The sequence below is a fragment of the Danio rerio genome, chromosome 11 (assembly GCF_052040795.2).
Source record: "Danio rerio strain M-AB ecotype USA chromosome 11, GRCz13ab, whole genome shotgun sequence".
NCBI lineage: Eukaryota > Metazoa > Chordata > Actinopteri > Cypriniformes > Danionidae > Danio > Danio rerio.
In genome coordinates this window covers 39,351,779-39,377,685 of record NC_141031.1, presented here as the reverse complement: position 1 = coordinate 39,377,685, position 25,907 = coordinate 39,351,779, and the positions used below count along the sequence as shown (strand labels likewise).

The following is a 25,907-nucleotide window of genomic DNA, read 5'->3' as shown; positions in this document are numbered from 1 at the left end:
ACCTACTTCACCAAACCAAACTGCAGTTTTTTAAAAGCAATACAGAAAAAGAAAAGCCCCCTGATTTTTACCATGTTCTTACCCTGTTGTTTACTTTTTAGTTTTCGTTTTTGTCTTACCTGGTGTCTGGAACCATTTTTCATCAAACTCAAACCCAGTTGTCACGGTCAACTCCACTTTGACTGTGTCTCAAGTCCACCGACGTATGTGTCGAGCTACCGGACAAACTGGTAACAGCGAGAAAGCCGTCCATACTGTGGCAAGGGGTCAAATTATTAATAATTAACCAGCAGGTTGTCAATATTTGACCGAAAATTGGTTTGAAATAATCTAGAATGCTGATAGTTACAGATTATCGTGGCACATTTTTTTATTTCTAAAAGGTTAAAATGTTTTCTCAGTAAAACACTTTTGTAATTTTGTAGACTTAACAGTGCATCCGGAAAGTATTCATAGCGCTCCACTTTTTCACAATAGCCCATAATGACAATGTGAAAAAAAGATTTTATTAAATTGTTTCAAATTTATTAAAAATAAAGGTTTAGAAAGAGTGAAGTTTCACTCACTTTAGCCAAGTGGGAAGATAAGTGAAACGACATCTGAAACTACACATGATGCTAAAGTTTTTTATTTAGGTAATACATCTTGACTGAAATTCCTCTTCTACAACACACAAAAATAGCCTAGATCCAGCAACCATTGCATAATCAACAAGTTTGCATAAATACTTTTCTTCAAAATTCAGTGATGACCTTTACATGACCCAGACACTTCCAAATGCTTCTTATTCAGAGTTCAAAGGTGAAGTTTAAAGTCCAGTAAAAAGCTCTTTAACCTTTCGGGGTTTTAACAGAGTGAAATGAGGCTTGTTAAAGATTTAATTGCTCCTTTTTTCTTTGGGTCTGTGAATGCATCTTATGATCTACCCTGTGAATTTATGAGCACAATTCCCACAAAAAAACATACACACAAAAACAACACATTCATTCATTTTCCTTTGGCTTAATCCCTTTATTTATCAACGGTCACCACAGTGGAATGAGACGCCAACTATTCTGACATATGTTTTACGCAGCGGATGCCCTTACACTTGCAACCCAGCTCTGGAAAACACTCATACAATACAGACAATTTAGTTTATTCAAGTTAGCACATGTCTTTGGACTGTGGGGGAAACCGGAGCACCTGGAGGAAACCCACGCCAACACAAGGAGAACCCAGCAGGGACTCAAACCAGCGTCATTCTTGCTATGAGGCAACAGAGCTAACCACTAAGCCACCGTGTCACCACAAAAACTTTATTATTACTATATTTTTCCATATGGATGACTTGTTGTCAATATATTCTAATAATTAGTTATATATCTAGGCTATATTTAGCAAAAATACCTTCATTAAACTTAGGCTAATACTGATTTGCACTTCTAGTTAACTTTTCAAAGATGCAATAAACAAAACTGTCAACAAAAAAGTGTGCATTTGTGAACTTTAAACATCATCTGGCCAAATAAACACCTTTGCTTTAATAACTTTCTTTTAAATGCCTACCACTAAATGTGTTGTTTTTGTGAGAAAATGATAAACTAGCCATGTGCACTAACGAAGAAAGCCACAACATTGAGCGAAGTGTACGTGCTGACGTACTTACGTCAGACGTCGCGAATACGTCACGCGTAAGTACGTACGTCTCATAGAAGTTTGAAACTGACGAAGGGACAGAAATATTTATATAAAAGCTGACGCAAAGGCGCTAAATACAAACGTACCACCAATAAAGTGTGATTTAAATTCCTTATTTTATGAAAGCATCTTCACAGTCAAGAATCTCCTGGTAAATTCACGCCAGGCGCATTTATTTAATGAAAATAAGTCAAGAGCTAGCTGCTAGCATGCTAACTGCGCAGCTTTAGCAGCCTCGATGAAAACATTACATTTTTATTGTGTTTTCTAAAGATTTATTAAACTATACAGCTGTCTCAAGCCCGTAAAAGGACGTTTTTTATTTTTTGACGGTATGTTTCAGTCTAAACTGTGGATTTTGTACATTTTAGGGGCAAATATATATGTGCTAATTGGGACTGTGGTGTTTCTTGAATATTATTTTCTGTGCTTGCCATTTGATTACAAGTTAAGATAAATTGGCTGTCGTTTGAGTGTTTTTATGATTAATTAAAAACATTGTGCATGCTGGACCAGTGATGCGAGGCCTGTGCATCACAAAGATGTGTGAAACTGTCAAGTGTCTGTGACGTGATAGTGTGTGAGACGTTTACTTCGTTTTAAAATGTTAGTTTTGGATGCATGCATTGTATGATATTTGAGTTACTATACTGTGTGTGTGTTTTGTTTTTGGTTTGCAAGATATCTGTAAATGTATTCAGATATATGTGTGCTGGACTGTGTCATTTGAACATTTTATGGTGTGTTTTGTACAGAATGGCTCCTCGGTTGCAGCTGGAAAAAGCTGCTTGGCGATGGGCAGAGGCAGTCAGACCAGAGGACATCACACATGAACATATAGAGCTGGCTTATAGGATCGCAGTGTCGGCTTGCAAAAGAGGGGCATGCAGGTAAAACTGGACTGATTATAATCTGTTTGGTGATCCGTCTGTATTTATATTATGATGCATGCATTTGAGTGCCCTGAGTGTAGTTCTCATTTAAAGCAACAGTTTTAGTGAGTGAGTCAATATATAACATGTTTCAATTTCTACATTTTGTTGTGTTCACTTAGGAGGAACTGTAAAGGAAACCCTAATTGTCTTGTTGGTATTGGGGAACAATCATGGTTGGGAGAAATTGATGAAAACACCTTTCACAACATTGATGACCCAAATTCGGAAAGAAGAGATAAGGTACACCATATATATATATATATATATATATATATATATATATATATATATATATATATATATATATATACCATTAGTAACATACTAATACTAATAAAGCAGTATTTGTTAATTTGAATAAATAATAACATTAGCTATATACTAATGCTATCGAATTATTAACGCTATTCTTGCATTTTATCTCTTGTGTGCTTTTATTATTATTGTGATTTTGTTGCAATTTAGTTAAATAAAAAGGAATATTCATTCATTTTATCTAGCATTTTATTTAGGGATGCTCTGATCGACCAGCCAGAGATCGTGATCGGCCGATAATCACATGACATGACTCGATCTGTACTTGCTTATCTGGCCAATCTCATGAACCGATCACAATTGTTTGTTTATGAGTTTACAAATAAGACAAGAGGACACATAAGAACCGAAATCTTTTTACATATCAGAACTGAATGTCCTTTGTTTTCAACAATATTGCAAGTTCATTAAATCCTGGCTTGAAATATTGAATATTTAATAATATAACTTATTGTAAAATACGTATTGTAATAAGTAGTATTTTATGGACCTATTTCCTTGTAGTAAAGAATTTATTTAATTATAGGTATGCATTTTAACTCCGTCTGCATCAAATATGCGCTCCAAACTTCATTGAGAAAGGTTGAATTCTTCTTCCATGATTTGCAATGTTTCTAAATTGCTTTGTTATTGATTTTCCTTGCCATTTTTTAAAATCTGTTTATCTATTTTGTTTTGTAAAGTAGCTTCTGACCATGACATGTCCACATTAAATGGTTAAGCATCTTAAGCTAAAGTATCATACTTCGACTGAATATGTGCTTTATGCATTATACAGCTTGGAGCATCAGAATCTGTACTTAGTATCGGACAATCACCATGATAAGGAATTGGTATTCGGTATAACCTACAAAAATCCTGATCGGAGCATCCCTAATTTTATTATTATTTCAATTTTTAAATTAATTTCCGATTTGTTTTGATTAATGAATTTGAAATGAATAGTCCTAGCATTTAAACTAATATGTTTATTTAATAGGTCACAAAATGCCTTCACTCAAATCTCATTCATTTTTCATTGGCTTAGTCCCTTATTAATCAGGGGTCGTCACAGGGAAGTGAACTGCCAACTATTCCAACATATGTTTTATGCAGCGGATGCCCTTCCAGGCGAAACCCAGTACTAGAAAACAACCATACACTCTTGCATTTACAAACACTCATACACTATGGACAATATAGTTTATCCAATTCACTTATAGCACATGTCTTTAGACTGTGGGGGAAACCAGAGCACCTGAAGTAAGCCTCCGTCAACATGGGGAGAACATGCAAACTCCACACAGAAACTCCAACTGGCCCAGCCGGGACTCGAACCAGGGACCTTCTTGCTGTGAGGCAACAGTGCTAACCACTGAGCCACTGTGCCGCCCCTCGGTCAACTTTCTTAAACTAAAATATTATTCACTTGTAAATTTTTGTGATTCTTTCTGTTTCAGAACACATTTGTGGGCCTAACGAACCTCGGTGCCACGTGTTACGTCAACACTTTCCTCCAGGTGTGGTTCCACAATCTGGAGCTGCGCAGAGCCTTATATAGGTTTCAGAATTCCAGAGCTGAAGGGCACAACACAGATTCAGGTTCCTTATTCAGTTTCAGTTTCTATTTTTAAAGTCTCAATGGTTTTATTGTTCACTTGCTTTACTTGCCATTTATTATATACAATATCGAGACCTGTCACGATATCTATTTTTTTGTTGTACGATATATTGCGATAAATGATAGTATTGTAATTTTAAGACTCATTAAATAATGCCAGAATGACTATATGATATCATTATAATGCAAGTACACTCTTCCAGAGAACAGCATTGCATATGCATTCAAATCCTATGTTGTATTGGAACTAACTTGTGCATTTTATACTGCATACCAACAGATTATGAACCACGGACGATTTGCGAGCATCTCCAGTATCTGTTTGCACTGCTACAGAACAGCAACAGGCGATACATCGATCCTTCCGGGCTAGTGAAGGCTCTTGGGCTCGACACAGGCCAACAGCAGGTAAGGTCACCTTAAGATCGAGCATGTTGGAGATTAATATGGATCATGAAAAGGCTCAGAATATGTTCATTTCATTTTTAGGATGCTCAGGAATTCTCCAAACTCTTCCTCTCACTTCTCGAAGACACACTTTCAAAGCAGAAGGACCCAAATCTCCAAAATGTCATTCAACAGCAGTTCTGTGGGCAGTTCTCTTATGTTACAGTGTAAGTTCTCCTTGAAAAAGTTTACTCAATACACTTTTTTATATTATTGTATACGTCATTGTAACACATTTGCATACACTGTACATTTCTTATTTGGCCTGTAAAGAGATCTATTTGTTGTTAGTGATAGAGTGCATATATGTCTGACATAATTAATAATTCAGCTTCAGAGTAATGTCTATTTGTAATCTGGTGTCATCACTGGCCTGTGCATTGTAGAGCAAGACCAGATTAAAGTCCGATTAAAAAATAGACCAGATCAAACAACAAATTAAATCTTTTAAATAAACAATAGGCTGACATTTATGTCATGAAAATAGTAATAAATAACAAATATTTTTTGTAAGTTCTGTATCATAGTATGTATTGAATCATGACTCGAGTCCATCGTTATATTCCTGTATGTTATAATAATGTAATAAGCACTTGTATTTTTGTTTTTGTGATAATTTAGATGCAACAAATGTGGACGTGAATCTCCATTACCATCACGATTTTATGAACTAGAGCTGAATATTCAAGGACATAAAAACCTCACAGAGTGTGTTACAGAGTTTCTGAAGGTAAGTACTAGTTATTCTTAAACTAGAGCAGTGTATTTCAACCACATTCCTGGAGGACCATCTACACTGCATGGCTGCGTCCGAAACCGCCTACTTCTCAGTAGGTACTGCATTTGAATTTAAACGTACTACTCGGCCGTTAGAAAAGTATGTTCTATACAGTATGAACGTGAAAAGTATGAATGGAATTCGGACGTACTACATCCATTTTGTCATAGTCACGTGACCTACCTGCGTCAATTGCGTCGCTTTACTCCCATTCATGAATTCGCTCGTGGGGCATCATGGGATAGCGCAGCATGCATGCGATGCGCACTCCAGAATCTCGCCGGAAGTAGTTAGTCATCCGGGTACTTCTCACATACTGATTTTCGAATTCTATGAATTCGGACATACTAATCGGCTCGCATACTTATTTTAGCATACTATATAGTATGGAAGTATGCGGTTTCGGACGCAGCCCATGTTTTGGATGTCTCCTTTGTCGCACTCATGACAGGTCTTTCAGTCTTTGCTAATGAGCTGATGATCTGAATCAGGTGTGTTTGGTTAAGGAGACATGGATATGTGCAGAGTTGGTGGTCCTCTAGGAAAATGGTTGAGAAACACTGAACAAAACGGCTCTGTTTGTCTGTGTAGATCAGATCTTAAAGGTCTCGATGTGTTGTTTAGGAGGAGAAGCTGGACGGTGATAATCGTTACTATTGCGAGAGCTGTCAGAGTAAACAGAACGCCACACGCCGGATCAAGCTGCAGAGTCTTCCTCGTACACTCAACTTTCAGCTCATGCGTTTTGTTTTTGATAGGTGAGCATTAAATCTCATATAATGGTTTGTTTTCATTACTTTTTGTTATGTGTTTCTCATGATTCTCTGCTTTTTGTAGGCAAAGTGGGCATAAGAAGAAGCTCAACACCTTCATTAGTTTTCCAGAAGTTCTTGACATGGAGCCGTTTTTGGAAGGAAGAGGTATACTGTTTGTTATACATACAGTGTGTGACCCTGGAGCACAAAATCAGTCATAAGTGTCAGTTTTTTGTAAATTAAGATGTAATCATTATCTGAATAGTGACTAAATAAGGTTTTCATGGATGTGTGCTTTGTTAAAATAGCTTAATTTTTGGCTGTGATACAACTATTTGAATTTCTTGAATCTGAGGGCCTATTCACACTATGCTATCCGAACTGTGCCCAGGCCCGTTTCCCGGATTGTTTAAGAAGTGTAAGTGCTCAGAATCGGGCTCAGGCCTGGTTGGAAGAGGTGTGCCAGAGCGCGGTTCAGTTGGGCTTTGGCTCAGTATGCTTATAGTGTGAGTGCAAATTCGAAACTGAAGACGAGACGTTACTTTTAAGGGATTATTTCATATGGATTTAATAATCATTCTTACTGTTCAGTGAACGCAAACTGTTGTAGATTATTAAAGACGCAAAGCCCTCACTGCATGACTGCTGCACCTTTAGCAAACCTCCCAATTCCTGCAACACGAGGACTTGGTAAACTATGATTGTTTATGAGGGTCAAAAGTGGCTGATCTGTTTGGTGAAATATTTGAGTGCATGTCACCGCATCCCAAACGACTAAAACAATATAATTAAAGAAATACTGTGCTGAGCGAGAACGCTTACTGAACAGCGCATCATCAATGACGCAAGCGAGCCCACACCCGAATGTAATGTGAGTGCAGGAGATGACAGGAGAGGGGACAAGCGTGCTTTGAGTCAGTTCAAGGCAACTGTTCATAGTGTGAGTACGCCCTGAGAGTTAAAAGAAATCTAAATACTGAGAAAATCATGTTTAAAGTTTAAGTTTTCAGCAATGCATTACTAATCAAACATTGAGTTTTGATATGTTTACAGTAAGAAATTCACAAACTGTCTTTATGGAACATGATTTTTATTTAATATTGTATTAATTTTGGCATAAAATACAAATCAATAATGTTGGCCCATGCAATGTATTTTTGGCTATTCCTACAAATATTCCAGTGCAAAATAAAATCCATGGTCACATTTAATATTTACACTATAGTAGAGTTTAAAAGCTTGGGTTAATTAGACTTTCTTCAAGCCTGTGTTTATTTGAGCAGAGTTACAGTAATATTGTGAAACCAATTTAAGTGAATATATGTTATTCCTGTGGTTCAAACTACCTCAATACTCAGGTTTTCAAGTGTTTAATTAAAAACATTTTTGCTGCTTACAATTTTTATGGAAAATCGTTACGCAATTAATTTAAACACATTTTGATGCTGAACTCTATTCTTTTTAAACATTTCTGTTTTAGTATACAAGATGAGCATGCACAAAAAATTCTGTAACAGGAACAATTACATTCACAATGACTAAATAGTAAAAAAAATAAGGTTAATAAACAAAATAAAAAAGATTAATTAAAATTAACAACATGAGGTCTGATACAGGGTTGCCACATTTGTAAAGTAATTACATTTTTGACGTATGGATTCAAGGTCTAGAAAGTGCTTAAAAACAAACACAGGTCCTTGAAAGTGCTTGAATCAAATTTTAAATTAAATTTGTGTATGGTTTTATTTCAACAATTGTACTGCGCTGTAAAAAATACTACAATCAATTTGTGCCGGTACTACAAAAAGGAATTAAGTTAGCAAATTATTTGTTACCAATTTAAGTAAATTGAGCATAAAATAATTAAGTTGTTCCAAAACAGACAAAAAAATGTAGATATTTTTTTTATTTAATATTAGGCGAAATGTGAAATGTTAAGTAAACCAAACACTTTCATGGCACTATGCTTGAAGGTTCTTCAATCTGCTGTTCATGAAAGAGTGGGAACCCTGCTTCTATGAAAAACAAGATCCACTCATTACATATAAGGGTTAAGGTGCAAGCTCGAGGTCTAGTCAATGCTTGTTTGTAGTAAACAGTAAGCCCATTTCATCCAAACCATTTTCCCCATAATTTATTGTAACCAGAGGGAAAATGTCATTTTTTCAAGTAACATATTTGAAAAGAGGTTTAACATTTAGTAATTGCTTTCTTGCTAACTAAAATACGTTTTCAAGAGATAAATATCCCACGTATTTATATCCTTCGAAGTACCCCTAGGAACATGGTGGAACATGACACATCTATGTCATCTAAGCCTTGATATTAATTGTCCCGCCCTTCCCCAGAAAGACTGAATATGTGGACATAACCAAAAGATGTGGGCAAAGTCAGCTTGTACTTGCACTCCCTCCAGCAAGAAGACTGTTACCCAGAAATCTTCATGCTGAAATCTTTCTTAAAGTATTAATTCCTTTTAAAAAATATTTTGACTTCACACTTTTTTAACTGTAATATGTGTCCTCACAATCTGATGTAAGTCTCTGTAGAGCTGTCATTGAACATTATTGTATTCTTTTGTTTTTATGTCCAGAGGAGAAGTGCACGTATGAGCTGAGTGCGGTGTTGATTCATCGGGGTGTGAGTGCTTACTCCGGTCACTACATTGCCCATGTGAGAGACGCACACACCAACGACTGGTACAAATTTAACGATGAGGAGATTGAGAAAATGGAGGGCAAGAAACTTCAGCTGGGCATTGAGGAAGATATCGGTAACTACACATTTTGACAACGCACCCTTTTCACACTTGTAGGTTCCTCAACAGCGGAAGTCATCATAGTTGGGTAAACTTTGAGAGCAGTGAGTGGGAGAGTAACACAAATAGGCATGGGCCGAAACAAGTTTTTCTAATGGTATAATAACCTTGGATAAAAATAAAAACAACAACTTTTTTTCCCCTCATTAAAAACAATATATTTTATTTTAGGAAAAATTCTGTGAATTAAACTGCATGACCCAAAAGAAATGCTAATCAAAAGATTTAGATAGATATAGAAAAAGATATGGTCTCGATATAGAACAAAAATTGTCTATTTTATTTGACATTTTTGCGTTTATGAGGAAATATCTTCGCTATGGATGACACCTCTCTGTTATGGATATGACAGATGTGAAATTGGCACTTTGTGACTTTCACCTTGTGAAATTAAATCAAAATGTTTGAAAACGCTTTTTCACTATCATTTTCGACTATTTTACAGTATTGTAAAACACAAGCCTACGCAGACAACTCAGAAAGGGTTTTGGTGAACACTTTTTCTTGAAAAGTTATTATTTGCAAGATATTATACTAATTAGTTTTTTATAATTTGATGCAAAGATGATATAATACTAAGTATAGCTTTATATATCTACATTGTTACAAATTTAAGAGGGAATTTTAATAAGTTTAAGTGGGATGCTGTAACAATGGCAGGAATCAAATATCTATTCAACCGTTTTTTACTCAGTGGTTTAACCAGTATGTAACAATAATAAATAGAAAAAGGAAATAAACATTTACAATTATTATCTTTAAACAAAACAATGAGTGTGAGCCAAACCAAAGAAATTAACAAAACAAAACAATCCTTAAATCTAAAGTCTGAACTAGACGACAAAAAGAACTAATGCAAATAAAAACCGAGATTTATAGTGTACACGACACTCTAATTAATCTACAAAACTCCAAATTACACAGGTAGCAAAACACTCAAACTGATCTAACAAAAATCCATCTAAACTAAAACAAACCTAACAAGACGGTTATAGGCTCAGTTAAGAATCACACAATAACCATCACATTATTTTACTTAAAGCCAACGAAGTTCAACAATCAAACTCGAATTACCACAGTAAACTGAGATAATGAATCACTAATCAGCTTAAGCATATCACAAACAAATTGCATGGAGCACAAAAGGCACGCCGAGGCAGAGCACACACCACACACTGGTCTGTCGGGGCTTTAAATCCTTGCTGCTCGTTCGGAGTTTGGTCGAACCGACACCATAATGATGATGGACAGGTGATGAACCAATAAGAAACCTAAGGGTTGAGTAAGCGGAGAGGAGGGTGAAAAAAATAAACAAAGAAAGAAAGAAAGCTAACATCAATCATAACATACATGCATAAAAGAAATTTGAAATATTATAACTTCTTTAGGTATTAAGATGCTGATGACCATAAAACGCATCAACACAGTCTTGTGAAAAGAGTCCATTTACTCTGTATAATGTTACAGAGTTAGTGAAATAGTTTTTATAGTTTTAGAGCATGCAATTCTAAACATAAAAATGTTTGTTTTGTTGATTTATTATTGTTTTATTCCAGCTGAGACGGCCAAATCTCAAACCAGAAAGCCAAAATGTAGCAAAGGCTATCACTGTTCGAGGAACGCATACATGTTAGTGTATAAACAGCAGACAGAAGAGATTAACCAGACGGAGTCTTCTGTTGACGTACCAGGTCAGATTTGCTCACAATAAATGTACTATTATTTATTTTTTTTGTGGCAGCTTAATTTTACAATACCGTCATTGAAATTTTTTTTTCAGCTTTTCTCCAGAAGCTGGTCGAGCAGGACAACAGGAAGTTTGAGGAGTGGTGTAGTGAGATGTCAGACATGCGAAAGCAGAGTGTTGACAAAGGCAAAGCCAAACATGAGGAGGTGAAGGAGCTCTACGAATTGTTACCTGCAGAAGACGGTCTGTAGACATTCCTGGTGCATCTGTTTCTCTCATAATTTGTTAAATCTTTTTTCGTTCTTAACATTTTAGTGTTTTTTTACAGTACTGTTCACAAGTTTCAAACTGGTAATATACTCTCAAAAATACACAGGGTTCCCATACTTCATGAAAGTACTTTTGAATTTCAGACATATGGATTTGAGGCCTGGAAAATATTTAAAAACAAACATAGGTCCTTGAAAGCGCTTTGAAATATAATGTCTTCAAGGTTTTATTTCAACAGTTGTACTCATTTTATCAGTATTTCAGAAACCACATTTGAATATTACCAGTATTGAATACAAAAAATTACTCTGACATTTTTAACGTAACTATTAAGTGTTAGTGAAATGTTAAGTAGAGTAAGGACTTTCATGGTGCTCCATATATTGAGGTATGAAATACAAAGGTGCTTGATTTATGAATGAATTAATGGTACTTTAAAATGTCATGAATCTGCAGTTCTGCAGCGTGGGAATTCTGAATACATTAATAACTGTCAAATTGTAAAATAATATTTGTTTAAAATAGCTTTTAGACAAAATGCTTAGCTGAATATGAAATTTGTATTCTTTTTTTTATATTTTCAAGTTATGTTTAGCAAAGCAAGGAAATATTTCACATTATTTTCTATTGTGTTTTTTTTTTGCTGGAGAAGGTTAGTTTGTCTGGACTAAATAAATCTAAGGTCAATATTATGGTAAGGTCAGTATTTTAGCCCCCTAAAGACGTTTTTTTATTGGACTTTTAGCTGAATGTTAGTATGTTGAAAAAAATATCTAGTAAAAATGTATGTACTGCCATCATGGCAAAGACTCAAGAAATTAGTTGTTTAAAATTAGATATTAAAACTATTATGCTTAATATGTGTTATTATAGTTAAAAATGTGTAAATATATTCTCTCTGTTGAACATGTTGAATATTTCTCAGTTGAGAAATTTTTAGGAAAAGAATTCACAGGAGGGCTAATCATTTTTTCTTCAATCATAAAGAGTCTTTTTTTATCGTTTCTCAAGTGATATTTAGTAGAGCAAGAAAACTTTTACAGTATTTCTAATAATATTTTTTCTTCTGGAAAAGTTTTATTTGTTTAACTTTGAAAAAATAAATCTTCTCTCCGTTAAATAGAACCTAAAAATAAAAGAAATCAAATTTAACAAGTAGGGTAATAATTTATCATTCGAAATTATGCATGTCACTTTTGGTCATTTATAAGCTTTCTTGCTCATTAAAAAATGTCTAACTTCAAGCTTTTGAACAGTAATATAACTCACTGGAGGTTTTTGAATTGGTTTAAAATCATGCGTTTAGATTTTTAATAAGGAATCAATACTCTTGCTTCTTCTGTGTTTTAGGGCAGTCCTATGAGTTTGTGCCTCTTGAGTGGTTGAAGAAATGGCTTGACGACTCCACTGCCATAAAGGAAATCGACAACAGCCAGTTCCTGTGCACCCATGGCAAACTGCATCCTGACAAGATTGGGGAAGCCAAAAGAATATCCTTAAAGGCTGCTGATCTCCTTTTCAGTCGCTACGGAGGAGGACCAAGACTAGACCGTAAGGGTTTTTTTTTTTTTTATCGAACCCTCTTCTCAATCAAGTCCATTAATAAGTGCTTTTAATTTTAAGTGCATTCAGTCATTCATCAATGCATTCATTCATTCATGGTTGGTGTTTAGGTTCATCTCTCTGTAGAGACTGTGTCACTCAGCGATGTCGGGTGATCAGACTGAAAAACCAGCTAAATGAAGATTACAGAGAGGTCACCAATCTTGCCAAATCCGCTTTGAAAAGGTATTAATAACATGAGAAGGTATGTCCTCGTTTGAGGTTTGTTAAATATTTGATAAAGCTGATTCAGTGTATTTTTTGGCTTTGTTTAGTGAAGAATCAGGATTCTGGATTGGGAAGGCTTCTTTAAGGAGCTGGAGACAATTAGCATTAGACCAGCTAGAGGAAGATGAGGAGGAAACCAAACACAACAACAGCAAAATTAATGGAGAGAAAAGCAGCCCAGGAACTAAAGGTACTGAAACTTAGAGAGAATGTTTTTCTCTTGCTCTGTTTAAGTCTTGTTGTGTAGTTGTTGAATTGTTTTTGGTCTGTTTGTCAGCTGATGGGGTTAAAGGAGATAGTGAAGATGGAGACGGTGAAGAGATGAAGAACTTCAATGAAGATATCCTCTGTTATCATGGTTTGTTTGTTTGCTCTGTTAATATAACTAAAACTATATCAATCATTGTTTTTATGAAATAAAAATACTGCCATGGATACATTTGGATAAATTCACATAACATATTACTAGTTATATAGGACACACTTTACAATACATTTCCATTTAATGTTTGTTCTTGTTTTTACTAACGTGAACTAAGAATGGGCAACACTTGTGTTGCATTTACAGCAGTAATTATTGTTCAACATTTACGAATGCATTATTAACATCCAAATTCTTGCTTTTTAACAGTAGTTATTGCACTGTGAGTTAACAAGACTTAAAGGAATTATTCACATAAGAAACTTGTTTAAGATCTGTTGGATTTTCTTTGTTCTGTTTAACAAAAAAGATATTCTGACGAAAGCTGAAACCCTGTCACCCTGACTTCCATAGTATTTGCTTTTTGCTATGGAAGTCAATGGTTACAGGTTTTCAGCTTTCTTCAGATTATTTCCTCTTGTGTTTAATAGAAAAAAGAAACTTAAAAAGGTTTAAAAACCACACTGGGGCGAGTAAATAATTAATAGTTTAAATTTTTGGGTGAACTTTCCCTTTAACAATGGACAATTGCTTGTTTTCATTGACTAACATTAAAAAAGATGAATAAACACTGTAATAAATGTAATGTTTGTTGTTTGTTCGTGTTAGTGAATACATTAATGAAATCTTGTTATCAAAAGATAGAAATAACAGTAAGTGTATCCTTTATTTACATTTTGATACTAATTTTAAAAACTTATTCTGCATAAATTAAATCTTTTAAAGGTCTTTTACCGCTTTAAATGTTGTTAATTGTGTATTATAAATCAGCAGGAAAATAGTGTTTTGTAATATCACTAAATGATTATGATATTTCTTTCTGCCGCAGGGGGTTTGAGTATCTTAGAGAATGATCGACGGCTGGTTTCTGCCGAGGTTTGGAATAAACTAAGGATGTATTTCCCCAAAGCACCAGAGTTCACACAAGATCATGATCCCTGTCAGCAGTGCATGGTAATGAATCAATTATAGCATAGGTGTCATGGATAAAATGTGGCCCTGGAACACAAAACCAGTCATATTTTGTTTGGGTATGTTTTCGCAAAAGCCAAATATACATTGTATCGGTTACAATTATCAGTTAATCTTCAATGCTAAAAATCCCTCCAATATTTAGTAAGGTTATGCTCCATGAAGATATTTTGAATGGTTACTACCATAAATATATCAAAAATCAGTTAGTTATATGCTTTATTAGTAATATGCATTGCTAAAAACGCAATTTGGACAATTTTAAAGGAGATTTTTTTTGTATTTTTTATTTTTTAACTCCCACATTCCATATTTTTAATTAGATGTATCTCAGACAAATATTATCCTATCCTAACTCTGTAAACATCAATGGAAAGATTTATTCATCATTCATATACTGCACAATACACTACCTGACAAAAGTATTGTCTGCGATCCCAGTTGTAATAGCAACAAATAATAACTTGTCGGTAGGTTTAGAAAGGTGGTTCATCTGTTGAACTGCATCTCAATCATCACAAATACTGCAGAAGACCTATTGGAATTAACATGGACCCACAGAAATCTGTCAAGCTTGATGAAGGAAAGATCATGGTTTAAGGTTACAAATCTATCAGTATGGGGATGTGCGTAATATCTGTGGATGGCAACATCAACACCCTGAGGTATCAAGACATTAGTGCTGCCAATTACATTCAAACACAGAAGAGGGCAAATTCTTCAGCTCTTCATACTTCAGCCTCCACATCAAAGTTCCTGAACGCAAAGAAGGTCAAAGTGCTCCAAGAATGGCCAACCCAGTCACCAGACATGAACATTATTGGGCATGTTTGGGGTAAGATTAAGGATGAGACATTGAAGATGAATCCAAACAATCTTGATGGGAGTGCTGCAAGAACACTTTCGTTGCCATTCCAGATGACTTTATTAATAATTGATTTGAGTCATTGCAGAGATGTATGGATGCAGTCCTCCAAGCTCATGGGAGTTATACACAATATTAATTCTTTTTCCACTGCAGCATGACTTTATATTCTAAACTGTACATTATTTCTGTTAAATGACATGACTTTTGTTTAAGCAAAGACTGACCTTACTGTCCTAATTAAATAAATATAAATCAAGCCATGATCATATTTCATTTTGTTAAAATAAGTGTAATCTAGAGGCCTTTGCCTTTCATATAAACCACTTTTGATACCAAATGATCAACTAGAAGTCAAGTTATTATTTGTTGCTTTTAAAACTTGGATAGACTGCAAGACTTTTGTCAGGTCATGTATATGAAAAGATATTTTCAAAATATATTTCCAAACATCAACACTTATGGCTGATTTTGTGGTTTAAGGTCACAAATATCTAATATTTCCATAGCTTATTAAGCGTCTCTTGGTACAGTTTTAGGAAAAAGTATTGTGATTTACTGTCTTTTAGAGGCTGGAAAGAGAAGGGAAAGAGAACGAGGCTTTGAACAGAATGATGGCGAATGAACAGAAGAGCTCTCTGCTCAACCTCTTCCAGGAGAAGAATCGGCCCACGCTACAGAAATGGCCACAGGTGATGTTATTATCTCTTTTTTTTTGTGCTTTCAAAGACTTCTTTATTTCTTTTTTCAAAACTCACTGACATTGATTGTGTTTCTGTTTTAGGACACAGACATTCTGTACATTGTGCCACTTTACTTTGTTGAGGAATGGAAGAAATTTATCAGGTAATGAATTAAGTTGGCGTTTTACTTGAATGATTTTGCTTTATAATATGTATTGGATGATTGTAATGCCTACTGCTATGCTTGATCACACCACAGGAGGCCAGCAAAGGGTAACCCAGTGTCAAATGTGGGGAACAGTATCCTGCTCTGTCCTCACGGAGGCTTCATGTTCACATATGACTCCATGCTGCAAGGAGACGCCCAACAGTGAGTTTCTCACTCCTCACCTCATCAAAAAAGTTTCACTCGTGATTCGTTTCTAAATATATGTACTTTTTACACAAAAATATGCATTAAATTGATCAAATGTCACAGTAAAGATATATAATGTTCTGCAATTTCTTTTTGAGTTACTCCCTAAAAAGTAACTAGTTGAGTTACTTTTTATGAAAATAATGGTCCACGTTACATTTCAGTTACTTTTGCGTTACATTTCTTAACTGGTTGAGGTTTAAACTTTGAGATTTTTTATTTTATTTTAATTAACAATGCACTATATAACCTTCATTTATTTAAAAAAATTGGATAGTTATTTTTTGAGAACTTTCTGAGCCCAGAGCTATACACGCTGTATATACAGATTAATGAACGTTTAAAGCAATGTGTTTGCTACTTTTGTACTTTTTGTGTTCTGAGTGAAGTGTGCCTTCTTGTTTATTAAGCTAAGTTTATTAAGCTAATTAAGCTAAAAAGAAACTCGCATTACATTTTTAAAAATTAACTCAGATTCAGTACTTTTTTTTTAACATTTTTTTTTTTTTTTTTGTCAGGGATTTTTTATTCTTGCAAATAGCATTTTACATTTTACAACAACCCGCAAAACAATCCCCGAATAGAACATCTGAACTTGCTTTTTCAATGCGATACTTTATTAACTTGCATTACTTGTAATTAGGCTTGGGCCGATAGACGATGGCATCGGACAGTGCACGTCAGACAGTTTATCAAGGATTTACTGCTGGATCGAGTTTCACTATAGTTGTTAAACGTGATATTCAGACATCCCAAGTCTCCTGTAAGTTCCGGGAGTCTCTATGCATTTGCAGGACTCATAATCCCCGCAAACAAGTGATAATCTCCTGGAAATCGCACGTCTCCCTCCCGGTCCTCAAATAAGTCGGTCAACCTTCTCACCCCTGGATCCCTTCTTACTCTTCAGACACGTCGCGTGCAATCTATCAAACAACCAACCCCCAAACCCCTGCTTTTCACATGATGACAATGCCATCGTCCATCGCGATGTTTAAAATTAGACATCATACGATGCCAAATTGGTCGACATCGCCCAACCCTACTTGAAATGCATTACCCCGAACACTGATGTTCTGTTTATCAACAAATCCTAAAAACACTATACATATTAGTGACTCGGTGGCGCAATGGGTATCGCTGTCGCCTCACAGCAAGAAGGTTGTTGGTTCAAGCCTTGGCTGAGTCAGTTGCAATTTCTATGTGGAGTTGGCATGTTCTCCCTGTGTTGGTGTGGGTTTTCTCCGGGTTCTTGGGTTTCCCTCACATATACAAACACATGGAATTGGTGAATTGGGTAAGCTAAACTGGTCCCTAGTGTATGAGTGTGTATGGTTTTTCCCAGTGATAGGTTGCAGCTGGACGGGTATCCGCTGTGTAAAACATATGCTGGATAAGTTGGCGGTTCATTCCGCTGTGGCGACTCAAGATTAATACAGGGACTAAGCTGAAAAAAAAATGAATGAATGATATATGTATATAATTATATAACTATATGTATTTTGATAACATTTAACAATATTTTGTAGTGGAATGAAGGCTGCCTAAATGAGAGGCTTCTTTTAGACATGTTAAAATATCTTTCCAATGTCAATGATCTGAACAGTCTACTTTTTCTTATACAGACATGGACAAAATTGTTGGTTCTCTTCCATTAAAGAAAGAAAAACTACAGTGGAATTTCACTGAAATGACATGAAACTGAAAAAGGCTAATGATTCATCAAAAATGACTGAAAATAAACTACTGAAAATCAAATGTTGCTTTCAAAATGTGGTTCTACAGAAGCATCAAATAAAGCAAGTTAATGAAACTGGCCTGGACAAGATTAAAGGTTACCCACAAATTTGTTCTTGTCAGTACATGTCAATTTAAACAAGAAAGTTGAAATTATTTTTAAACTTACTCGAACTTTAATGTTCATTCATTCATGTTCTTGTCGGCTTAGTCCCTTTATTAATCCAGGGTCGCCACAGCGGAATGAACCGCCAACTTAACACAGCGTATGCCCTTCCAGCCGCAAACCATCTCTGGGAAACATCCACACACACACACTCATACACTATGGACAATTTAGCCTACCTAATTCACCTGTAACACATGTCTTTGGACTGTGGGGGAAACCGGAGCACCCGGAGGAAACCCACGCGAACGTAGGGAGAACATGCAAACTCCACACAGAAACGCCAACTGAGCCGAAGTTCGACCCAGCGACCTTGCTGTGAGGCGACAGCACTACCTACTGCGCCACTGCCTCGTCCCAACTTTAATGTTAAACTTATTTTTGAAACACTCCATGGAGACACGTAATCTACACTTACCATGTTTTAAGCCTGAGTGTTTGTGTTTGTCAATGCACAGTATAGCTCTTCTCTGGCCCGCTGAATGGGAGGTGATCAGCAAAATGTTTCTGGTGGACCAGGTCATCTCCATCTGTCGGATTCATGACAAAACACAAGACAACGGCAATGTGCAATACCAGACTCATCCAGGTGAGAGAAAGCATCGGGCCTCAGGCAGCAGGGGTTCTCCAACTTTTTCTCCAGATTTCCCCAAGCAGGGGTTGTGTTTGACGTGAGAGTGTGTGTGTTGTCCTGTCAGATCTGTGTCGGGAATGCAGAGAGGGCTTCATATTCCAACAGCAGAGGGACATGAGGGAGTACACACAGGCCACCGTGTATGTGCGCAAAGTCATCGACAAGAAAAGAGTGAGTAGTGCTAAAGAAATGGAGATTATCAGTATACTGCCTGGAGTAACTCATCTGTGATCTTTCTTTCTTCTCTCTTTCCCCCCTCTCTCTCTCTCTCTCTCTCTCTCTCTCTCTCTCCCTCTCTCCCCCTCTCCCCCTCTCTCCCTCTCTCCCTCTCTTATAGATGATTAAGGAATCTGCCCCTGAGTTTAGTGTTAGTGGATCAGATGTTGAAGATGAAAAAGAGGAGCCAAAATTAGATGGAGAGAAAGATCCAGACTTCAGTCAGGTATGATTATCTATACATCTATCCGCCTGTCTGTCTGTCTGTCTGTCTGTCTGTCTGTCTGTCTATCTCGATCTCGTTATTTTGTTTGTTGTATTGTTGTTGTTCTATTAGTCATTCTTTGTATCATTTTATTTTTATCATTCTGTAGGCTTTGTTCTATCTATCTATATATCTATATGTCATCAATTGTTCTGTCTATTGTTCTATCTATACTTCTGTTGGTTGTTCAGTCATTCTATTGTTCTATCTATCGTTCTGTCTATCTATTGCTCTATCCGTCATTCTTTCATTCTGTCAGTTGTTCTGCCTGTTGTTCTATAATTCAGTTGTTTTATCAGTCATTTTTTGTCATTCTAAAATTTTATTGTTCTGTCATTATTTTTATAATTCTATTCTTGTCTTTTATCTGTTATTCTTTTTAAAAAAAGAAAAAACAAAAGGATTATATTTAATTTTCCAATTATTTATCCAATATACAGTTATCTATAAATTATCTAAATATGTTTGTCCATTTATCTGTAATGTCCTTTCATGTCTTTTTATTAAACTCTATACATATACTGTTCTTTTACATCTCTATCCAACTATATGCTTTGTTATCTCTCTGTTCCATTTATCTAACTGTCTGACTATCCATTTATGTGTCAGACTGTCTATTCACCTGACTGTTTATCATTCATCTGTGCATCAGTCTGTCTATCCATCCATCCATCCATCCATCCATCCATTCAACTAATTCATTAAACTATTCATACATCTGTTTACCCAACTCTCTATCTGTTGTTTTGTCATTTTGTTTGTCCGTTTTGTCTTTCTATACAACTATCTATCTGACTATCCAACTGTCTAAGGGTGGTTTCTTACTTGTGAATCGATTAATTTGTTCCGAGAACAGGAATTAAAATTTTTACATTGTTGCTCTGTCCTCTTGGTGCGGTTCGCTTTCACAAGGCAAAGTTTCAAAACTGACCAAAAGAGCTAAAACAAGTCACGTGTGAGTAAACTCTCCGCACATTGGTCAGATTTCACGGTTTATTTTGAAGAGTCCCGCTCAGCTGTCTGAAGAAGGAGGAGGGATGCGGTGGGAAGGGGTTAGAAGTGTCCGCGATGTATTTGAGGACCGAGAGGGAGATGCATGATTTACGGGAGATTATCACTCGTTTCTGGGCATCCTCTGTGCATTTGCGGGAGACTCACGAAACTTCCGGGAGACTTGGAAGGTCTGGAATGACCTCGAGCCCTACTCAAAATTCTCTCTTCATATAGCCGTATGCCTATTACATATTCAAAAAAAACCTGTGATAAAACCGGGCTCGGATCGTATCTCTTTCTCACTACAATCGATCCGCTCCAGAGTTCGTTTCAATCGAACCAAGACCATCTCATTCAAGCGATCTTGGAGCTGTTGTTTTGGCGCTGATCTGAGCACGATTGCTGGATTCACATATGCCAAACAAACCTAACAGGAAAAACAAGACAGGTTCCGAAACAAAAGTCTAGGTGTGAAAGCACCCTAACTATCCAACTCTCAAAATGTGTCTAAATATTGTTTTTTGATTTCAACTAAATCTATCTGACTCTCTCAAGTCTCTATCTGTCTATTCACCTATCCATCTGTGTGTCTAATGCTCCTCTCCATCCATCAGACTGAGGGTGGAGCCAAAAGGCAGAAGCTGAACGATACTGTCTCTCTTCCTACGGCTGTCGTAACCACCACATCTAAGTCAGGCATCAGGAGGAGCACAAGGCACCGGAAACTGCGTGGCGAAAAAGCCCTCATCGTTTCTGCCAATCAGACGCTCAAAGATCTCAAGATCCAGGTCTGACCATGATGAAATGTTTCTTTATTTTTTTTTTATTCTGTTTTGCAACATCATTTCAAATGATTGCCTCCACAGATCATGCACGCGTTCTCAGTGGCTCCATTCGATCAAAACCTTTCCATAGACGGACGCTGTTTAAAAGACGACTCTGCCACATTGGGAAGTCTTGGAGTCATACCTGAGAGCATCATTTGCCTTAAGGTACAACTCAGTACTTGGACAATAGATACATTGGCTATTTAGCTGCTTGCTGAGACATGATTTTTTTAGAAACCATTTTAAAGGAATAGTTCACCCAAATATTTTAATTCTATCATTAATACCTCATTCTCCTGAGCAGTACATTTCAGTGAGGAATTGGTCCACTGCCGACAGTACCCTTAAGCCTCATTCATACTACGAGCGACTCACAGCAGCAAAGCGACGTGCGACCGCTTATTTCAATGGCGATTGAGTGACTAAATTATATCAGAATCATATACCGGCCCTTACCTAGTACCGAACCAAACTGCCCAGTAGAAACAGGCCATATTTACACACTGTCAATCTCCAGAGACCTTCTTTCATCTTTGGGACTTAAATGAAGATGTTTTTGATTAAATTAGGAAACGCATCCTGAACTAACATTAAGAATACTGTTAAATAGTCATTAGTTTTGTTTTATTTTGTACTCAAAAGTTCTTGTAGATTATTAAATTATGGTTAAACCACTGATGATACATGGGATGTTTTGATGATATTCTTGATACCTTTCTGAATATGTCATGACCCTTGCTGTCTATGGAAGCTTAGCAATTTCTCCGATTTCATAAAAATACATCTTGTGGGTTTGGAGTGACATGATTGTGAATAATTAATTGTTATTTTTTAGTACACAGTCTCTTTTTGATGCTTTAATTTGATGCTCAGAAACCATTTGAAGTATTGTCAGTGTTGAAAATTGTGCTGCTTAAAGGGACAGTTCACCCCAAAATTAAAATCATTTACTTACCGCCACTTGTCACAAACCTTTATGAGTTTCCCTTTTCTGTTGAACACAAACGATGGCATTTTGAAAAATGTTAAAACTATTGACTTCCATGTTTCCAACATTTTTCAAAATGATTTGATTTTGATGATTAGAAAGTTCAGAGAACAGCATTGATTTATTTCTAAACATGTTTTACAGGCTGATGAACCCATTGCTGATTATGCTGCAATGGATGATGTTTATCAAGGTGAGTGCTTTTAACATTAGCTTAAATCACTGTCAAATTTCTGAACATGTTTGACATTATTGTTTGTTTGTTTTTTTTCAGTCTGTATGCCTGAAGAAGGATTTAAAGGTATGTTTAAGCTTAGATAATTTCTTAAATGAAGCCTAACCTTTAAAGGTGCAGTGTGTACGTTTGACACCTAGTGGTTGAACTAGGTATTGCATTCCTGGATCAAAACAAACACAAGTTCAGGTTGCCTGATTGACCAATAGGAGCGAGTCTGACAATCGAGCCTAAAGCCTGATTTAAAGCTTGTTCTATATAAAGGCAACAGACCGCGATAGAAGGAATATTTCCATAAACGGCTTCTATTTCTTGCAGCTGAACAACAGAAAACCGACAATAATCACCTCAGGTACACCTCATGTGCTTTATTCAGTGTTAAATGCTAATAATGAGAGTTTGAATGCCATTTTACATGACATTTATTGCCATACTACTGAAAGCAGCAGCAGATAGTTCACCTCAGATCTTGAAAAAAATAAACCATTTGAAATTGAAATTTAGTACTGTGAATCACATATCAGTGATTCGGCTTATACATTTAATAATGTTAAAGAGGTTTAAAGTGTATTAATTAGATTACAAACCTTGCCATTTCATTAGAGTGCAGTGAGTGCACTATCCTGTGTGTTGCTCCCTCCAGCAACAAACGAGCAAGAGTCTTTATTTCTACTGACTGGTTTATTTTTCACATCGATTCTTCAGTTCTCAACATGATCAGAAGACATCAGACGCAGGACTTTACATTAACACCCGCCAACCCGCCAAATGCGGGTAGATTTCAGCTTTGCCACTAGCCACTTTGGCCACTTTGGCAGGTTGGAAATAATTTTTACATTGTAGATTTCTTAAAGCAGGGTTCTACTCGACAGTAAGGATGGCCCAATATGCGTGCAAATGTGATCTTAGAATCGAGAAACAGCACGACTGAAAACAACTTAGTTCGCGCGAGACAAAGCAGGTGAATACTGTATGAGAGGATGATTACTCCTGTTTACTTGCGCTTTTTTCCGTTCACTTGCGTTCGGTTCTCTTTGAAAAAGACTAGACAAAAAACGATGCTCGTGTACCCACAGTCCTGCCGCTTTTAAGAGCTCAAGATTGAAAAATATATATATATTTGTAAGCAACATCAGCAGTCACTGCTTTTGTTTTAATTATTCTCAGGCACGTGATCATCCTTTCACTATCACTCGTGGTATTTTACCTGCTTTCTTTTGCTTACAGTTAATTTTGTTAATATAGTTTAATTATCATCCTTTACAATAACATTTCTTTAATATGAGATTAACCAACCATTTGTGTGTAGTAACTGCTGATCTGGGACAACACAACATCTAAATCAAGTCATTTTAGCATATCAAAGTCACATTTATTTATATAAAATATATTTTTCAAACAACAAAATTGTGGCTAGTGAAAATGGCAAGTGGCTAGTAATGTTGGAAATCTACTAGCCACGGTGGCTGGTGATCAAAAAAGTTAATGTAAAGCCCTGATCAGACGTATACCAGTCGTAAAAACTAAAAAACATACAGCAATAAATTACAGTAGTGTATTTTGGTATCAAATTAATCCAAATCACCACATTAAAGTCACAAATAATATAATTATCACCGATTCTTAACTAATACAATTTACCTTAAAATCACACAGCTCATGAACAAGCACAGTTAAATACAAACACTAAACATAAACAAAATAGCATTACACTTAGAATCAAACAAAACCAACAAATCATACAAAACAAACATACCTCATCAGCTGGTTAAGGAAGGGAGAAACTAAGGAAAAGCATAAGCCTTAGCATCCCTTACCTTTTGAATTGCTTGTGGCACTAGTGAGTGAATGCATTTTGTCTGCTCACAGTGGTGCATCATCTTTATATTTCCCTACACAAACAGCTCCGCTAAGTGAAACTGGCATAAGAATTTAAAGACACACTACATCACTGTGCTTCTGAATGGCTGTATTTAAATTTCTTTCATGCTACGTCTGGTGCAAACAGGCAAATTGCTTATCACTGCAAATCTGGTCACGCAGCGTATTGTTAGGACACGGATACAATTTAATCAGCTCACCTAATGTTTAAACTTATAATATTTATACTATTAGCTAATTAATAACAGCCTGATGTGGAACTCTGAATCTGCGTCTCATTTCGGAGTCTGCTACTGTCCACCGGAGGTCACGTTTCAGTCATGGACACGCACTTTGAGAGCCTTTCTGACTGACGGAATGAATGAAATATGCTGTTTTCCCCCAAGGCAACCTGGGGTGCTGAAATATAATTGGCTAAAGTGGCATTAGGCAGGTTAAAAGAACCAAAACAAACATAACTCACATTTTCAAAGCGGAATATCTGACTTCAGTATTGTTTTTCAGATAAACAAGAATGTTCACTTAACATGATTCTTAATTATCTGCAAATATATTATGGTACTTTTATGCTTTAGAAGAGTCAAGAACTTACACACAGCACCTTTAAAGTCTTTATAAAAGTATCAGGAATGCAATATTATCAAGCAGTTTTCAGACTCTGCCATACTTGTTTTTCTTTTGCCAGGCACTGGGCTTTTAGGACACTGAGGAACAATGCTGATGACGTCTGAGCAAGGATAAAGCTTGAATTAAACATAGATGTTCATTCTTGGGATGAATTCTCCTTTTGTTTGGTCGTTTTATTTGTTTTTGAATGTTGCGACAACTTCAGAAATGTTGTTTTGCTTTAAGAAACATCGTGTTGGCTTTTAATATTGAAAGATGTTGATGCATTCTGCAAGGTTTTGTGGTCGTGCGTAACCATGACTGTGAAAAATACGGGTCGACATTTCCTCGAAGGATGTTCCATTTCAAGGAAAATCTGAATTCCTCCTCGCTTGTCGCAATGTCGTGTTCAGAGATTATGATCATATTTTGTGTGTGAAACAGTACGTCTCTGTAAATCCTTTGTTGAAAAGAAGCTTGTGACGGCACTGCAATAGAGCTCTTACATATTTAAGAGTGCATGAGCAACTTGAATATTAAAAAAAGAATAATAAAATAAAAAAATTAGTCTTTGTTTCATTAATGTAAATAACCTCGTCGAAAATACAGCAGTGAAGAGACGTCTATAAAGATGAGGATAATTAGGAGACGCTTCCAGAAGTGGGAGATGTTTCAGCATTGCTAAATAGTTTAGACATGTTCTGCTACTTGAACAATTAAGCAGACATTTGTGTGAACTTTTCTGTATGTTCTTTCATATGGGCAATAAATATTCTTTTTACATCTATGTACATTTGTTTTATATGAGTACATATGTTTTATCGTCACGTAGGAATGATTAGCCACATTGCTATAATGTTATGATTTTATTTTTAGCATTGAACATATTCC

The 25,907-nt window shown here is 36.0% G+C and overlaps 1 protein-coding gene across 7 annotated transcripts; it reads left to right on the top strand.

Annotated features, from left to right (window-relative positions):
• The first annotated feature begins 1,632 nt into the window (after positions 1–1,632).
• Positions 1,633–25,805, top strand: usp48 (ubiquitin specific peptidase 48). 7 transcript variants are annotated; one of them, XM_087271759.1, is made up of 28 exons: positions 1,633–1,673; positions 2,436–2,570; positions 2,735–2,855; positions 4,370–4,511; positions 4,811–4,938; positions 5,020–5,144; positions 5,599–5,707; positions 6,380–6,513; positions 6,593–6,675; positions 9,104–9,283; positions 10,885–11,019; positions 11,109–11,258; positions 12,636–12,836; positions 12,959–13,073; positions 13,163–13,305; positions 13,393–13,473; positions 14,366–14,490; positions 15,943–16,065; positions 16,158–16,219; positions 16,316–16,426; positions 18,830–18,960; positions 19,070–19,176; positions 19,343–19,447; positions 21,094–21,267; positions 21,346–21,471; positions 22,439–22,487; positions 22,569–22,595; positions 25,096–25,803. In XM_087271759.1, the coding sequence occupies exons 2-28, from the start codon at positions 2,437–2,439 to the stop codon at positions 25,116–25,118; spliced, it is 3,144 nt and encodes a 1,047-aa protein (XP_087127885.1). In that variant the 5' UTR covers positions 1,633–1,673; position 2,436; the 3' UTR covers positions 25,119–25,803. The 7 variants fall into 7 exon arrangements, 5 of the variants coding, with proteins under 5 accessions (XP_087127885.1, XP_087127884.1, NP_001411018.2 ...); XR_015501725.1 differs by having other exon boundaries at positions 1,652–1,677; positions 22,569–23,262; positions 24,033–25,803; XM_087271758.1 differs by having other exon boundaries at positions 1,652–1,677.
• Positions 25,806–25,907: the final 102 nt, after the last annotated feature.